Source organism: Camarhynchus parvulus, chromosome 7 (genome assembly GCF_901933205.1).
Source record: "Camarhynchus parvulus chromosome 7, STF_HiC, whole genome shotgun sequence".
NCBI classification, from domain to species: domain Eukaryota; kingdom Metazoa; phylum Chordata; class Aves; order Passeriformes; family Thraupidae; genus Camarhynchus; species Camarhynchus parvulus.
In genome coordinates this window covers 22456535-22474246 of record NC_044577.1, presented here as the reverse complement: position 1 = coordinate 22474246, position 17712 = coordinate 22456535, and the positions used below count along the sequence as shown (strand labels likewise).

The 17712-nt window shown below is 60.3% G+C and overlaps 1 protein-coding gene across 2 annotated transcripts; it reads left to right on the top strand.

Annotated features, from left to right (window-relative positions):
• The first annotated feature begins 3686 nt into the window (after nt 1-3686).
• WNT6 (Wnt family member 6) lies at nt 3687-16792 on the top strand. Of its 2 annotated transcripts, none has more exons than XM_030951933.1 (4): nt 3687-3889; nt 11794-12014; nt 14916-15217; nt 15495-16791. In XM_030951933.1, the coding sequence occupies exons 1-4, from the start codon at nt 3813-3815 to the stop codon at nt 15954-15956; spliced, it is 1062 nt and encodes a 353-aa protein (XP_030807793.1). In that variant the 5' UTR covers nt 3687-3812; the 3' UTR covers nt 15957-16791. The 2 variants fall into 2 exon arrangements, with proteins under 2 accessions (XP_030807793.1, XP_030807794.1); XM_030951934.1 differs by having other exon boundaries at nt 3774-3889; nt 11799-12014; nt 15495-16792.
• The last annotated feature ends 920 nt before the right edge of the window (nt 16793-17712 follow it).

The following is a 17712-nucleotide window of genomic DNA, read 5'->3' as shown; positions in this document are numbered from 1 at the left end:
GTTTTAATAAGATCATTCTCCTCCTGCTGTGAGGTCGCAACCCGGGCTTATGACATCACAGCGCGCTGCCATGGAAATGCCGGGATGTCACAAACACAGCGCGATGACCTCACTGCAGGAGCAGCAGAGGAGGCCAACGTGGGTTTGATTGCCAATGTCCTCAGGAATAAAGGAGGGGAGGGACGCTGGGAAAGTATGCGGCCGCTGAGCGCCGGGGTGTTTGGGTTGGAAATCGCCACGCTTTCCCCACAGCGGGAAAGGCCCATTACTTCCTCCCCTGTCCGCTCCCTCCCAGCAGCCAGAGCCCCCCCCAGCCTTGTGCCTGTGGGGTAGGAGGGCTGTTGGAGCAGGGCACCCCCATCCTTGGGGCTGCATGGCTGGGAATGAGAGACAGACCTCAGCGCAGTACCAGGGCACCAGCCTAGAGGCAGAGGGAGTTCAGTGGGGGTGCAGGATGGGCCACTCAGGGGATGCTTTGTCTCACAAGCAGGCTGAGGATCGCTAGGGATGCCATCACAAGAGGCAGAGTGGGCTGGAGTCCTGGGGAGGTCTCCTCTTCCTCAAAAGGACTTCAAAGTCACACTGACATATGGGGATGATTCTCCAACACAGCACCCTCAAAACTGGACCTCAAAGCACCTCTTGGCCCAACCCAGCCACCCAATAACTGTCCCCTCCTCAGTCCATAACCAACAACTTCTCCTGGGGACCCCAGTCCCAGCTGGGGACCCCACATCCCATCACCCCTACCCCAGCTGAGTTCTCTGTCCTTCACCACTGGGAAAAACATGGCTGGTTGGGGGGCACCAGTCCCCCCAGCTCTCTGTTGCAGGGGGGCAGGGGTGTTTGCTCTCCCCCTGCAACCTCCATCATTAATTTCCATCAGTGGCCAAGTGGGGCCGGGGCTGCCTGGGGGTGGCCGAGGAACACGGCGCTTTCCCCTGATAGCAAAAATAAATACATTAAAATTCTTGCAGGAGGCAGAAGAATGCGGGACGGCAGGAAAAAATTGTTTTATAATTTGTAATAACACAAAAGCTGGGGGGGGGAGTGAGCTGCGAGAGGCGAGGAAAGGCAGAGACAAAGGATCAGCTGTGGTGGTGGAGGCTGCTTCAGAGTGGCAGTGGCATCCCTGTCACCCTGGATTAGTATGACCACTGTCACCTTGTCCCCTGAAGTACGTGTGCCTTTGGGTCTTGTTGCAGAAGGGAAGGAAGCAAGAAAATTACAGGGGCTGAGCGAACAGGCAACCACTCCCCACCTGCTTAAGCAGGTCTCAGCATCTCTGTGCCTCAGTTTCCCCTTGCTAAAGGAGAATTTTTACGCAGCTGTGAGAAAAGCTGTGAAATGGGGCAAACTCCTGGCACACAGCCCATCCCAGCTCCTCTGATCCAGACACAGGGCGAGAAGCCCACCTTTGTCCACTCTGCCCCACCAGCCCCTCTAAGGGGGCTTTGCCCTGGGACCCAGGCAGTGGGGCCAGCTCCCCTAAGTGTGCTGGGGGCACGGCAGCCCCCCGGCCCCCTCCAGCCTCTCGCAGAGCTGACATGATAAGGCGAGTCGCTGAGCACCAGCCGCACCTGCTCGCCGAGACGGCACCCCCGCCCCCCGCTCCCCTCTTCGGGGCAAAATCAAAGGGATTTTTCTGCCCTTAGGAAATCAGATAAAGGCTTCTCACCTGCCCCGCGCTGCCTTTGCGAGGAGGCCAGGCGCTAGGGGCGGAGGGACAACAGGCACTTTCAACACGCCGGCAGATGAGCCGAGCGCTGCGGCGAGCGAGTGCTGCCGGCAGGGGCTGGGCCCCCGGGCACGGCTCAGCCCCGGCCAGCCGCAGCAGGGATGTCCCCTCTCCACCAGCTGCGGCTGCGGACTGTCCCCCAAATCAGAGGTGACGGGGTCCCTGCAGGACAGCTAACATGGAGGTGGTGGGTGAAGGCAAAGGCAACAGGGACAGGCATGGTGCAGCAGCCCAGATGCAGTGCTCAACTCAGGGACTGAGCCCGTGTCCCTGTGTCCCCGTGTCCCCACACTGTGGCCAGGGCAGCCCAGTGCTAGTCACCATGCCAAGGTGCAGACCAGGAGCCCATTTCCTGTGTGGGAGGGCAGAGAAGGAGCAGGTGTGAATCCTCCAGAGGTGGTGGGAGTCTCTTCCCTCCTATGCCCAGGAGGGAGAGCATTGTGCCAAGGCGCTGATAAAGCCCGAGTCATTCATCACCGAATGCTGTTAGCAGGGAGCAGTCATGCCCAGGTGAAGGGATGAAACCACGGGTGATCAAGGCAAGGGGGACATGATGGGCAAGCCAGGGGCTTGCGATGGGCAGGGTATGGGAGGCCATGAGGGAGGACAGAGTGCAAATAGCTGCTGGAGGGAGGGGTGATCTCACCAGCAGCAAGGGTGCTCTGCACTGTCCATCACGGTGAAAGACACCTCCTTTCCCTTGGGCTAACCTAGTGGGCTGGCTGGTTGCTCCACGGAGCTGGGTACAGAGATCTGGTGAGACTCCCCCCAGGGTAGATCCTCTCCCAGGATCCGTGGCCCAGATGCTGCAGGGCTGGGAGCTGACGCCCAACCTCTCCTGGGAGCCATAAATGGTACAAGAGGAATCAGAGATGCAGAGCACTGGACTGAGCTCTGGAAAACCATTCCTGAGGCTCCTCTGTGGGGAGAATTGGTGTGGCAGGTGGGCTCCTCCTGTCCCCAGCTGCACAGCCCTTGTGTGGTCCCCTGCTACCTTCTGGGCACATCAGCTTCCTCCTGCCCCAGGCAGCTCCTGCTGCTCCTGCTGTTATGAGCTGGTGCCGGGAACTGTGTCTGCTCTGGGTCCCCAGCCCCTGAAATGAAATCACCATAAACAAGATGTCCCTCACCACACTCCTCTCCTGGTCTCCTGGTCTCCTTGCTCCTAGGGCTGGCTCGATCATTCTCCTGCGTGTCCCTCTGCCCCAGGCGTCTCTCCAGAGTGCTGGAGCTAAGTGTGGGGAGATGCTTGTGAGGGGTCACTCCTCCAGCTTTCCCAGATGGGACAGTATGGTCTGAGGACAGGCCAGGGTTGTGCCAGGAGAGCCCAGACAGGGACAGGGGCCAGGCAGGGCTGTGCTGGGGGCAACACAGGGGCGCCAGGCTTGGGCAAGGCCATGCCAGGGGTGCCAGGGTCGGGCAGGAGTGTGACAGGAAGGTGTCGGGGACACCTCGAGGCCAGGTCGGGTTTGACAGGGCTGCGGCAGGACCCCGAGCGGAGCCGGGCAGGGCTGTGCCAAGCAGGGCTTTGCCAGGCAGATCCGTGCCAAGCAGGTCCGCAGCAGGTCCGGGGCTTCGGGGGCAGGGCTGTGCCAGCCAGATCCGCAAAAAGGGCTGCGCGTTCAAACGCGGCGGCGGGACGCGGGGCCAGGCGGGCTGCGGCCACCGTCCTCTCCCGGAGGGTGCCCGTGCCCGCATCGTGTCCGTGGCTCTGCGCTGGGAACGAAGCCTGGCACCCGGGAGTCCCCCCGCCCGGCCCGCCCTGTCCGTCCCCCGGGCTCCGGTTTCCCTGTCGGAGCAGATGCTTTCGCAGCCCCGTCCCTCCTCCTTCTCCGGAGCAGCCTCCGCGCCGCGCTCCAGCCGCCCGGAGGTGCCTGCCCAGCCCAGCCCAGCCCAGCCCGGCCCGGACGGCCCCGCCGGCCGCGCTGCCTGCCCGGCCCGGCCCGGCCCGGCCCGGCCCGGCGGAGGGACACAGCGGGCACCCACCCGCCGGGGCCCCGGCCGGACCTCGGGGGTGCCCGGCTCCCGGCCAGCGGCGTGGAGCGAGCTCGACGCTTTCCTCAGTCCTGGCAGGATGCTGCCTTCCTCCCGGACCCAGCTGGGGCTCTTCTTCATCCTCCTCTGCCCCGCTAACATCATCGGGCTCTGGTGGTGAGTAGGACATCCCGGGGGGGTAAGCAGGAGGGCGAGCACGGTATCTCGATCTCCGGGGGCAGTCTCCCCCCAGCTTGGCGACAAAAGTGTCCCCTACACCCAGGCGCCACTTGGGTTGGAATTGCTGCTCGCTGGCTGTTCTGGTCCAGACCGGGGCACCCACATACTGTCAGGGTTTGGGCACACAAGTGTGCTGGAGGCAGCAGCTGGGGGATCCCCAGGAGTACAGGGTGCACGGGTCCTGTGGTGAGAGTTGCACTTTGCCTCCCCTCACCCCCAGCCCACTGCCTGGGAAGCTTTCATGCCTGAGGGGTGGGCAAGGGGGCTTAGTGGCTTCCAGACCCCTTCAATAAGTCAAATTTAATTAAAAGCCTTAGGGTCCCTACAGTGTCCCCCCTGAATGGTGGCCCGGACACAGCAGGGACAAAACCCCTATTTGTAATGGTGCCCTCATCAAAGGCAGAGACGGTGCCTTGCAGGATACCAGAGGGGGTGGGGGATTCATTACAGGCACAGAACTGGGACCCAGCCTTGGAAAGCCCAGGTATCTGTCGAAACATGAACTATTTAAATCTATTAAGAATTTCACCCAGCCTGTCTTTATCCGGTTTTAAGTGCTTAGATTCCAGCTCCCCGGCGTGCCGTCCGGGCTATCATTCATTATCTGAGGCTATTCGTCTCCACATTGTCACACTCTTTTGACCCCTAAAATAAAGCTCTCCATAAGCCTTTCCCCTCGCAGTCCCCTGCCTGCCCACCAGTGATTTATTCCACGTCTCCATTCCCTTTGCTAGCCCTGGCTCCAGGGCTGCACTGGGGATCTTTGTGGGTGTAAATGGTGCTGTTACAGTGAGTTGTACATCAGCTGGGAGTTTGTCCCTGCAGCCCAAGCGCTGTGTTTATTGCCAGGCAAGGGTTTAACACGGGGCTGAGAGGGACTTGCCTTGGGTTTTTGTGCTAGAAGAGGGGAGAGTGAGGCAGGGCAAACCCTGCCAAGGCAGGGTGCTTGCGGAGGGTCTCCGTGCCACCCAGCTCAGGGTAGCTGTGCCATGGCAGGGCATGTGCCCTCCTTCTGCTGTTTCTTCCTGGCTAATTCTCAGACACACACACAGCTGTCCCTTCAGCTGTCCATACTTTCTCTGCCCCATCCTCATCAATATCTCCAAGTTCATGCCCTGTGCTCCAGCTTTGAGGACATCTGCCCATGACTGGAGCAGGTAAAGGTGAAGCAGAAGCTCTTTTTGCTGTCATTTCAGGGGCAGGCAGACAGCACCAGCCAGGGCAGGGTATGGGGTACCGGTGCCCCTTGCCCCAGGTGCTCAGAACTGCATCTCCCCGTGGAGTCTGGGTCCTGCTGGTGCCATGTGTGCACAGGAGCAGTGACTGCAGGAGATTAGCAGGATTTGGCAGAGGAGGGCAAGGGGTCAAACTTGCTTTTTCATCTTTTATAAAAAGAAGAAGAATAGGAACCTTTATTTTAAGAATAATAACTCAGCTGCCTGATGCACGGCGAATGCACTGGGCAGCGGAGTGGCTTCAGGGGGATCACCAGCTCACACTCTGCTTCACTCTGGAGGCAGCGAGCTGGGGAGAGGTGGTGGGTGGATGAGGCCACCGGCACTGCCAAACGGATGTGCCAGGCTTCCTGGGACCGGGCATGGGAGCAGCTGGGTGATTCATGAACTGCTTCTCTCAGAGTTTGGTGTTTTGGCCCCTGGCTGAGATGATCTCAGGGAACCCTTCCTGTGTGGGGCAGAGGAGTCTGGGCACTCATGACAGGCATCTTCCCGTGTGCCTGCTCCTGGTGCTGGTCCCTTCTCCCAGGTCTGGGTAGCACTGGTGTCTGTGGGTTTTGCTGTTGGTGGGGAGAGGTTCGAGAGCAGCTGTGTGCTGTGCCAGAGCTCCTGGAAGCCCCAGGACTGGTGGCATTGATAGAGCTGTTCCTTGCTGCCACTGTCACTGATGCATGGGGACTCTGGTGGCACACCTTTGTGTGTGCATCACTGGGCACTTGTGGGTGCTTAGCCAAGGTGCTCAGCCATTTTTCCCTGGCCAAGAAAGAAATGTATTTACAACTTCCCCATCCCACCCCCGAGTACATTATCTGTGTGCTGGGGGTGATAAGGGGTTGCCTGTTTAAACCAGCATTTTCCCCCACTGACGTCCTAATTTGTGAGAGGGCTGTAGCCAGGCTGGATCTCAAGATGCACAGTCCCAGCCCAGGCAAACAGCTGGACCTGGCTACTCACAGGTGGTAACTGTGCCCATTGGGATCCTGGCACATGGCTGCATCTGTGGAAAAAGATTTAGGTGCGGTGTACAAGCACTGACACCCTGCTAGTGACATTGTAGCCTGAGAAAGAGCATCCCCATTGTGTTAGGATGTCCCCAGAGAGCTCACTGAAGTCACAGACCTTTCCATGGCAAAAGGGAGCAGGCTGTGGTCAGTGCCAATGGAAGATTGGTCACTCACATGCTGCTGGCACCTTGATTAGTGCCAAGCTGCAGGGAGTAGGCTCTCCTTGCTCCCAGCAGCTCTGTAAATCATCTTTCCTCCTCCTGCTCCCCTACTCTTTACACATTTCTTGCTCAGCTCCTTGTGCAACAGTGATTTTTCCCTGAGCAGGGCAGGTAGGGACTGCCTGGGGCGCCTGGGCTGGCCCAGAGGCTGCAGAGATACAGAGCAGGCAAACTCAGTGTCTGAGGAGCCCCAGGCAGGTTCAGGGCAGGATTTCAGCCAAGCCGGTTTGCAGGAGTGCAGAGGCACTCTGGGGATGGGGGCAAGCAAAACCAGCTTCCCTGGTGCCTCTTGGCTCTCCATGGGCATGGCTGAGAGCAGCTGGGAGGTGGGAGAGAAAGCAAGGGAGAAAATCATCCCAGCTGAAATGAGGTCTGCTCTGCGGGGGTCTGAGGGGGCCCAGAGGGATGGAGACCTGCCCTCCATCCCCTTCCCATCCATGCACAAGGGCAGTGCACCTCCAGCTTTTCTTCAGAGGTGCTCAGAGAGGACCTCTCCCACCAGCCCCTTGCTTGAGGAGCTCCAGTCCCATGTCCCTCGAGCCACACACCTGTGTGACCACCCAACAGTGATCTCTCCTCTTTCCCTGTCCTGCCCAGCTCCCACAGTGCAGGGCTGGAGCCTGTAAGGGCAGGCTGCTGGGCTGGAGGGCCCTGCCTTGGGGTGAGCCTCGTGAGTCACCCCCGGCCCTGCTGACCCACAGCTGCTGCCCCACGGCGCCCAACAGGCTGGGCTGCCCAGCCTTCCCCAGCATGCCTTCTGCCCTGGGGCAGCACCATGTGGGCAGGAATGAATCTCCCACTGGGAGAACCCCTGCCTGATGCCATCTCCCTGTGCCCTTGCTGGGGCAGCTGCTGACCTGCTGGGTTTTTCAACGGGACAATGTTTCTCTTGCACCCTTTGAGATGACTATTGGCTCTAGCATTGGGCGACTTGTTTTCTCCCACAAAGGCAGCTGAACTTTCCCCAGTGCCATCCCTTGTCCCTGCTCCTGGTCACATCCATCTCCTATGGTGACACCCTGGCTCCCTGGCCATGCCCTACACATGTACACAGCTGGAGGAGTTGTTTGGCCTTTGCATCAGAACCTTGAGTGCTTCAAACCCCCCTTGTGCAGGAGGGTACTGGGCACATCCTGACATCTGCTCAGGCTTTGCAGGGTCCCCCCACAACGTGTGGCACCCACATCTGGGCATGAACTAGCCAAGCCCTCCTGCTACCCCAGCTCCAGCCTCTGTCAGCACCCAGAAGGAGGCAGGGGCCACAAGTGGGTGGACTTCTTTGCTCTTATCCCAGCCCTTTCAGGGTTTGGACATGACTTTAGGACCACCACCTCTGCAGCTGAATGCTCCCTCCATTTGGGCAAGTTTGGGCAGCTCCTGCTCACGACAGCCTGGCCTCAGCACGACCCTGCAGCTAGCAGGTCCATGGGTTGGTGCAATGCCATGCCAAAGCCTCTATCCTTTAGGCAGCTCCCCAGCTGTTTGCAGCCATCCTTGCCAAGGAGATGGAAGGAGGAGGGAGAGGAATGGGGGGTCCCCCGTCTCTTCCCAACCCATGGCATTTCCTGCTGCCTCAGTGCCCCGGGTGCTGCTCGGCAGCCAAGCCCTGGCTGTGCCCCCCAGGGCAGTGACTTGCTGCTTACTCACCACTCCTCCATGGGCTCCTGCTCTGGTTCCACACCCAGTGCCCCGTTAGTGCAGCACCCACACATGCCCTGGGTGAGGGGCTGAGTGCCCACCACATGCCTGCATGGGCTGAGGGAAAGCTGGATGGGTGAAAATTCATCTGTGGGTCCCCCTTGCCCTGTTTGCACAGCTTGGAAAGAGACAGGTTCCCTTTGGGTTTGACTTGTAGGCTGTCACGCAGTGTGACATCATTGTGTGGGGTGTGAGGTGGCCTATGTCCCCAGGGATGGTGGTCAGTTGTCCAGGGCTGTCACCCTGCAGTTCTTACCTCTCCAGGTGGGTGCAGAATTACCTGTGGGCTCAGAGGGATGACCTGGCTACCCTAGTACCTACATCACCCTGCTGAGGGCTTCCAGAGGCTGGGATAGAGACTGTCTGTGAAGCAAGACACAGCCTTACTGCCCTAGAGCAGACCCCCCTGCCCCACAGGAGTGCCCAGGGAGCAGTACTCAATGGGTGCAGGCCTGTCAGACCCCACATGGAGCTGCCATGGCCCAACCACTGCTCTCCTGCAGGTGTGACTTCTGAAAGCTGACTATCCTCTTCCTCACTGCATAGTTCTACCAGCCTCACTGCCTTGGCTTCCTACAAACCAGGACCCCGTTGGCTCCCCTCCGTAATGGTCTGCTGGCAGAAGCCAAAAGCCCTGCTCCATATCATCCCCATGCCCAAGGAGAAGATGGTGACTTGGCCCAGGCTCCTTGGTCCATGATTTTGGCTGGGAATGCGACAGGGACATGCTGGAAGCCCCATGACCATGAGCTGAGCTGTGAAAAATGGTGATTATGGCTCTTGGGAAGCCCCGTCTCTGTTGCAGCAGGCACAGCATCCAGAGCACAGGGGCTGCATCAGAAGCCCCGGTGGCTCCTGTTTGATGTGCATCGCTGGGACTGGGCTCAGGCTGTGCCTGTGGCAGCCTAAGGGGTGACAGTGGCAGGTGGGCAGTGGTTTGCAGCCCTGTTTCTGTGCCTCAGTCTCCCCTTTCAGCAATGGGGATTGTCTTCCTTACACAGGGCTGCTGGGAGGTTGGGTAGTGGGGCTCACCATCCCACTGGCTTTCGGGGCAAGCCAGAGCCCCCCAGCAGCAGTTCTGGCAGGCAGCAAAGGGCACAGGGGCAGGTGGCAGGGATGCTGCTGTGCTGCTGAGCCTGGCTGGGAGCTCCCAGGCAGGGGCCGGGGTGCCCCAGGCGAGGCGTGGGGAGCCGGGCTGGCGACCCTGTTCCTTCACCAGGGCAGGGGGAGGAGTGCCCGGCAGCAGAGGTGGGGCACCTTAATTGTAGATGCGGGAGGCCTTGGAGTGGGACAAGCTCAGGCAGATCTGGGCCCTGCGCCGGAGCCCTTGCCAAAGTGGTAGCAGTTTGGCAGCATTTTTCTTGCCCTTGTCTCCCCCCATTCTCCCCCCCCTCTAAACCCTCCAAAGCAAAACAGCTCTTGGGCTCCTGGCAGCCTCCCCGTGCCAGAAAGCGGAGCCCAGCGGAAATTAATATCGCTCTGGACTTAGGCAGCCCACCCCACGCCTGGCCGGCAGGGACAGAAGCTCCTGCTCTCCCACCAGCCTCGCCGCCGCCTGGACCATGGGTGGGGACCCCCGCGGTGCCGCCCATCGCCCCCAGACCCGCGGGGCTCAGCTCTCCTTCCTGGCCTGATCCAGCGGGCTGGGGTGAGCCACAGTTCAGTATTTGATCTGACGGCCCCGGGGGGCTGGCGCATCGTTTTTATATGAGTACAAAGAGTCGTCTCTTAATGAAAGTCCCATCCCGGCTCCCCCTCTTCCCCACTCCACCGGCGGGGGCAGCCAAACCTCCGCCATCCTGTTGGGGCCACAAAGGACAGCAAGCTTGGAGACCAACATGGAGGCTTGGATCCCTCCGTGGTCATCACGGGATGGGTCTGGACAGATTTTCTGGTCACCTTCCACGTGGGCCTCAATTTCCCCATCTATGGAGGACCTGTGCCAGGCAAGCTCTGGGATGATTCCCTAGTTGCAGAGGTCCATGTGAATCATGCAGCAAAGGGAAACAGCTGCCGGGAGCAAAGGGAGATGGGTTCTCCCCAGCAGGAGTGTGGGCTTGCCTCAGTTTCCCTGCTGGGAGTTCCCTTTCCAGGCTGTTTGTTGAGCTGTTTAACCTTTAAACCTCCAGCCAAAGCATAAGGGCTCATTTTCCAGGCTGTGTGAGAGGGCACATCCTCTCCAAGCCCAGCTGGGGTCTGGTAGGCAGGAGATCCAGGCAGCTGGGGAGCTGACATGAACCAGGGGGATCCTGGCAGGGCTTTGAGCTTCAGACAAGGGGCTTGGAGGGGGTTTGCACAGGGGACAGGATTGCAAGCAGAGTACTGCAGCCTGGTGTCCCAAACACAGCCCCCCAGCTGCATGAGAGTGAAAAGGAAACCCAGAACCCAGTTAAACACTGAGATTCAGCTTGTGATTTTTGAGCCCCTGGGGCTTGGCCAGACTATAAAGCTCTGGGTTTGGAAGCTGTGCAGCTGATGCTCTCCAGTGAGTGGGGCTCAAGGCAGCATGGGCCGCCCAAGCACTGCTCCCCAGGGAATCCCAGGGAATGTAACCTCCCAGTCATCAGGCATATCCTGATCCTGGGGTATGCTGGGTCCAGCCCTGAGCTTCTGTGGGCATCCATGGCCGTGAAAATGATGATGTTGAGCAGGATGAGCTCTGAGCCCACAGGAGCAGCGCTGGAGGCGGGGGTGGGCTGATTTTAGGGTGTGCTGAATTGGTGTGGCCCGTGGCTCCAGAGTTGCCCGTGGCAGAGCTGGAGCGCAGCCTGGGCCAGCGCGAGGCAGGGCGCTGGAGGCCGCGCAGCTGCACCATGGAGGGCACTCCAGGCAAAATGTGTGGGGAAAGTACAGGAGTTTCTGTAGCCCATGGCACACCGGGGAGCACAGCAGTGCGCTCAAACTTTGCCTTCAGGGCCAGGAGTCAGGCACCTCATGCCAGCTGTGCTGGCAAGGAGGAGCTGCCTCTGACGTGGGCCCAGCCAAGACTTGCCCTCCCTCGCTGGCATTGGCAAAGCTGGCAATGCCACCTGCATCCCTCCCTTGCACTCCCGCAGCCGCCTGCGGCTCCGTTCCCTAGAGTCAGTGCCTGGATTTGGGGAGGTGAGTACAGGATCCTGGCCAGCAGCCGAGGGCCTTTATCAGAGGCAAGGTCACTCTTCTAGTCTCCCACAGGGTGAAGCAACAAGAACCCTTGGAGAGGGGGAGACACACCAAGATTGCTGGCTGGGCTCCTTGTTGTGTCCACAGCTTGGGAGATGCAGCTGCATCGGGCCTCAGTCGCATGGCAATGCCAGGGCTGGGTTAGGTCAGTGCCAGCCCCAAAGAGCAGATGCTGAGTAGCACAATATTTCTGCCATCTCCCTTGGGGACACCACCATCACCCCCATGGATGTCCCCAAGGATGTAGAGTGGTTAAAGCCTGTCCCATGGTAGGAGAACACCCCAATTCCCCAATGGATGGACAGGGCAAGGTATTGCCTGGGTGAGCCACCCATACCTATTGTCCTAGCCCCACTGCATATGTCTCTCTGTCCCCTTGTCACCCGGGCTCAGCATGGAGCTGGCACTGCCCCGCAGCCTTGCTCCATCCCTGGGGGTAGGTCTGCCCATGTGCCACCCACACCCTGGTCTCTGCTGGGCTTGGGTGCTGGTTTTGCTCTGCTCGCTGTCCCCTCCTGCAGGGCAGTGGGGAGCCCCCTGGTCATGGACCCCAACAGCATCTGCCGCAAGACGAAGCGGCTGGCGGGGAAGCAGGCAGAGCTGTGCCAGCTGGAGCCAGAGATCGTGCAGGAGGTGGCCAAGGGCACCAAGCTGGGCGTCCGGGAGTGCCAGTACCAATTCCGCTTCCGCCGCTGGAACTGCACCAGCCACAGCAAGTACTTCGGCAAGATCCTGCAGCAGGGTAAGGCCAGTGCTTCCTCAGCTTCCCATTTCCCAGAAAGACCCCAGCCTGGGGAAGCACCTCCCCGGGGCTCCTGGATGGCGTGCAAAGCTGTGTGTGTGTGTGTGTGTGTGTGTGTGTGTGTGTGTGTGTGTGTGTGTGTGTGTGTGTGGGGGTTGCTCAGTGCTCCCCGGTGCAGTCACACCGAGGTTTTACTGCCGGGACATGTCTCCCTGTGTTGTAATGAAGCAATTACCAATGCTCCCAGACAGTGCGGGCCTTCATGAAGCCCAAGAATGCACCCTCGTCTGGCAGTGATTTACTGCTCCCCTGGGACCCCAGGGTGTGCTGTGGGAAGGGGCCCGGCTGGGAGGCAGTGTGCAGCCCTTGGGAGCCGCCCCTCACCCCGTGGGTGCCCTTCACATCTCTCCTGCTGGCCCTGCAGGGAGCAGAGGAGAGGAGTGTTTGTCTCCTGTCCCTGTCCCTGGATGGCACCCTGGTGTCACGCTGAGGAACAGGGCTGGGTGGCAGGAAGGCATGTGCAGGTCTCAGACAGTGGGTACAGCAGTCCAAGCCAGGCCCAGCTGCAGCAAGATCAGAGCAGGGGCAGAGCAGGAGGGCACCCATGAGTGTGTAAGGGATGGGAAAGCCCTGCCATGCTCCTCAGGGAGAGTAGCTAGGAGTGGATGGTGCTCCAAGCCAGAGGGGTTGCTTGAAACACCTTGGGCTGGTAGGATCACTTAATGTGAAGTGAGTTTAGCCCTGCCCCTCTTCCCATGTTGGTCCCTGTGCTATGGCAGATGAAGATGCTGGAGCAAGCCCCAGTCTCCTCAGCCATCACACCTGTTGGTGCGTGGTGATTCCAAGGCAAGGTGGATATGTCCATGGGCCATGCAGGGGGTGAAGGTGGCATCCCTGGGGGGATTGGAGAGGGCGGGGTGCCCTGGGCACCCAACTGACTGCAGGTGCTGGCGGGGGTCGGAGCTGGCCCATGGGAGGGGGATAGGCTCATTTAAAAAGGTGATTTGCGGATGTGGGTTCCCCCCAACACAGGGAGGTGTATTCAGCCAAGAGGCAGAGAGTCAAGGTGCATGGGGGACTCTCCTGCCTCTGGAGTTACCTATTGTCACCATAAACTGGCAGTGAGGCAGGTGGGACCTGTGCCAGGCAGGGATCTGCTCTGGAAGTGGGGTGGTGCCAGAATGCAGGGCCAGGCCAGGTGGGCAGTGAAAAGTACTGGCAGATGAGCTGCTGGGTACCCAGGAACAGCTCGTGTTGGAGCAGGCACAGGCACATCGAGCATGGGGATGCTGAAGGAGCCGCCACATTGGTCCAGCCTCACTGCTGGGGTGCTGGAGATGAGCAATGTCGTAGGGACAGTGGTGAGTTTGGTGAGTGGCAGGTGAGTCCCTGGCACTCTGAGGACATGGGGCAACCCAGCTAGAGGTGTGGAGTTCCTCAGAGCAACAAGATGGGTGTCAGAAGCCCTCAGAGGCGCCAGCGGGCACCAGTTTCCCTGTAAGCCTGGAGGGACTGCACGAAGTATCTCAGCATTTTTGGGGTTCCCAGCTCCATCAGATAAACACCTTCTATCCAATATCCTTTTCTATCCAAGGATGCTGCAAATCTCTCATTCCTGGCCATGGCCTCCCTGGCACAGTCATGGCTGTCCCCTCTTCCCTTGCTGCCACCTGTGCCAGGTGTGGCATGCCAGGGCAGGCTGGCTTGGGGGCAGCCACGTGTCTGGAGGAACTGTCAGAGGAGCGGCATCCCCCCAGGGCCCGGCTGCCAGGGTGGCATGGGGATCTCTGCCAGCTTTGGGCTGTGTGCTGAGGGTTCTGCCAGCCCCAGGTGGGAGCAGGCGGGTGGTCGGGTGGCTTGCGGGGGCGGGAGGGCCCGGGGAGGGGGTGGTACCCCCTTGGTGGCACTGCCAGAAAGGCACCGGTGTGCCCAGCTCCTGCTAACACCAGAGGGATGCAGGTGCTGCGTGGGCTTTTGGAGGAGCCGCTCATGGAGTTCCAGCTATCCCTCTTCCTGCAGCCTCCCCACGTCAGAAGATGGAGGGATGGGACACCCCCCCAAAACCCACCTTCCCCTCCCTGCCCAGGAATCCCCTGCAGGCCACCCCCTGGGCCAGCCCTGCCCTGGCATTCAGGCGGGCAGGAGCGGGGCTGGCACGGCGCAGGGGGCGCGGGAGCCCCCCGAGCAGGGCGCCGCACCCCTGCCGCCAGAATCCCCCGCTGGCTGCGGCTGCGAGCGGCAGGTCCGGGCAGGGGAAAGATGCTTGGAATTCGTGTCCCGGAGCAGAGAGAGACAGGAGCAAATACTACTAATAAATAATCCTGCAGGGTGGAGGCTGTGCCGGTGGAGAGAGGGGGGTGGGCAGCTTCCCATGGCAAAGAGGGTAGTGGGGGGAGAGCAGGCAGCACAGCTTCATCACCGCCGCCCTGCAGAGGGTGAGTGGCACCCTCGGTATCCCTCGCAGTGTGCCCTTCCAGGTGCCAGTTTGGAGCTGGGGTTGGCATTTCTACTGCTTGGAGGGATATTGCAGGGTAGTGTGAGGAAGCTGTGGGTACCACCTGGTCACCTGGGACCACCCTCTGCTCTCTGAGTTTCCCTCTTTCCTACGGGGCAGCAACCAGACTTGCAAAAGGAGGTGGGAGATTTGTTGCCTCTCCACAGCTGAGTGCAGGAACACTGGCAGGGCCTGACCATCCCCCAGAGTCTTCAAATCTGCTTGCAAGAGGCATCTCGTGCTCCAGGCAGCCAGTTCCAGGGTGGGTGCATCGCCCAGAGAACAGCACCGAACACACATGAAGAGGGAGAACGGGGAAGCCCCTGGGATATGAGCCAGGGGTGGAGCTTTGCTTGCTGGAGCTGACCCCACATCCCGGCCCTGTCTGTTCTCCTGTTCTCCTGCAGATATCCGTGAAACAGCCTTCGTGTACGCCATCACGGCGGCTGGAGTGAGCCACGCCATCACGCAGGCCTGCAGCATGGGCGAGCTGCTGCAGTGTGGCTGTGAGCTGACACGGAGCCGGGCGCCCCCCTCGCCCACGGCGGGGCCGGGCACAGAGGGCACTGCCTGGGAGTGGGGGGGCTGTGGGGATGATGTGCAGTTTGGCTACGAGAAATCCCAGCAGTTCATGGATGCCAAGAACAAAAAAGGCAAAAATGACATCCGAGCTCTTATCGACCTGCACAACAATGAAGCCGGGCGCTTGGTAAGGCTCCTGCACTCCCTGTCCCCTGCAGCCCTTGTGCCCCTGCCCAGCCCTCCACCTTCAGTGCCCCCAAGCCGTGTACCTGCACCAGCTTTGGCTGAAGTATGACCCAACATCTTTCGGGTATCCTTTGCAGGTGCTTTGGAAACCCCCGGGCCACTCTCCACCCCCACCCCTCCCCTGGGCCAGGGCAGCACCACGGGGGCAGGGTTTTGGCTGGGGGTGCTGGGCAGCGAGAGAGGGCCCCGGGGGCTGAGCATGGCTGTCTCTTCCTCAGGCGGTGCGCAGCTACATGAGGACAGAGTGCAAATGCCACGGGCTCTCGGGCTCCTGCACGCTGCGGACCTGCTGGAGGAAGATGCCCCATTTCCGCGAGGTGGGCGATCGCCTGCTCGAGCGCTTCAACGGGGCTTTCAAGGTGATGGGAGGCAACGACGGCAAAACCCTCATCCCTGTGGGCGACAACATCAAGCCTCCCGATAAACAGGACCTCATCTACTCGGCCGACTCGCCTGATTTCTGCTCGGCTAACCGTAAGACGGGCTCGCTGGGCACCAGGGGCCGTGTCTGCAACAGCACGGCCATGGACACGAGCGGCTGCGACCTGCTGTGCTGCGGGAGAGGGCACCGGGACGAGACGGTGGTGCTGGAGGAGAACTGCCTTTGCCGCTTCCACTGGTGCTGCGTGGTGCAGTGCCGCAAGTGCTCCGTCCGCCAGGAGCTCAGCCTCTGCATCTGACAGCCTGGGGTCAGGCCAGGACAATTTGGGAGGCCACCTCCAGGCTCACAGGGCCCCCATGGGACAGAGACAGGTGGAGCCGGTGGCAGGGTCAGCGTGGGTGAGCTCAGCTCTGCGCTCTGGGGAGTCCTGGCTTCCCCGGAGGGCAGCACAGGGCTGCCTGGCACCCCCACGGTCCCCGTGGCACAGAGCTTCCATAATAAAGCTATTTAAAGCCATATGCCACAGAGCTTCCTGGGGAGGGCTGAGAAGCGCTGACCACTGTACTGGAATAGGATTAGCCAGAGAGCTGCCTTACCCCAGCTCTGAGTCCCAGTCAGTCACACTCCTGCCAGCCCCTAGCCCTGCTGGGAGCTGTGGTGAAGTCCAGCTCATTTTTTATCTACCCTCTGTTTTTCTCTGTGGCTGTCAAGCCTTGAGATGTGTGTGGATGAGGGCGAATACTCTCCTGCCCTGCTCTGCTGCTTCCAGTGTGTGAGTGCTCTCCTCCCATCACCCACGGCTGTCATTGCTTGGGGTGCCAGTTTGTGTCCTGCCACCTTCTGACCTGGGATGTTTGCAGCCCATGGTGCCTCCACTCATGCCTCATGCTGAAGGTACATCTAGCTGCTCTAACACTGTGCTGTTGTGCTCTGATTTTCTCAAGGGGACCCTGTATTCTTTTCACCTCAGCCATGTCACCGCAGTCCCTGCTGCAGAGCCTGGCACACAGAAGTCCTGGACAGCGCTGACACTGTTGGCTTGGTGGCATGCAAGGCATTCACTTGGCATGCCATGGGCCACGTGCAACCCCACCTGGGTGGCAGGGTGCCAGGCATGTATGTCTTTATAACCTGATCAGCCTGTGCCCCTCATGGACAAACACAGGGTGAGGAGCAGCCTGCCTGGCTGCCCAGCAAGGCAAGCTGCCAAGCCTCTGTTCCAGGGGCTCCAGGAATCTCTGAGGGGGTCCCTCCCATGCTGCAGGGAGCCCACAGGAACTGGTTTCTCCAGGGTTACCCAGCACAGGGGCTTAGGTAACTGCAGAGTGGAATGTGTGTGTGCAGTGCCTGCTCAGCTGGCAATGCCCACTGGGCTGAGGACCCCCAGAGGGACGTCAGCAGGGTGAGAGCCTGGGCAGAGAGGCCCACACTCCTGTGCTTGCCCTCCACCTTGCAGCAGTGCTGGACACCGGGGGCTTTCCTGTACGCCCCTCTTCAGGAGAGCTCTAAGCTGAGGTGGCTGAAGTGGCAATGCCCCATGTGCTGGGTACTGCCAGGCAGGGTAAGCAGAGCTCACAGTGCTGGGCACACTGCAAGGCAAGGGAGGCTGCATGGGGCGCTGGAGATGCCCCCCAGTGTGTCCTTCCTCGCCTGCCCCACCCCAGGCAGCCAGCAGGGAAGGGCAGCAGAAGCAGGGTGCTGGTGAACCATTAACTTAGCCCAGCAATCATTAGGGAGGAAGTCTCTAAATCTGTTAGCTGCAGCTTTGCAGCTGGAAATTCCCTTCTGACTTGGCCACAGCGGCGCTGGGAGAAGGGAGGCACACAGGGCTCCCAGGAACTCCTGTCTCTATGCCCACCCACAGGAACACATGGGTGGGTGTGAGCAGGGTAGGGTGGGTGCTGGTGAAGGTACCTGTGCATGCAAGCAGCTTGGTGTGTGTGCATGCACAGGTAGCATGTTTGTGCTTGTTCATATGTGTGCATGTGAGCTTGTATAGCCCATCACTGTGTGTGTCAGCCCCTCGTGGGTGTGTAAATAGGTTGGCCCGTGTG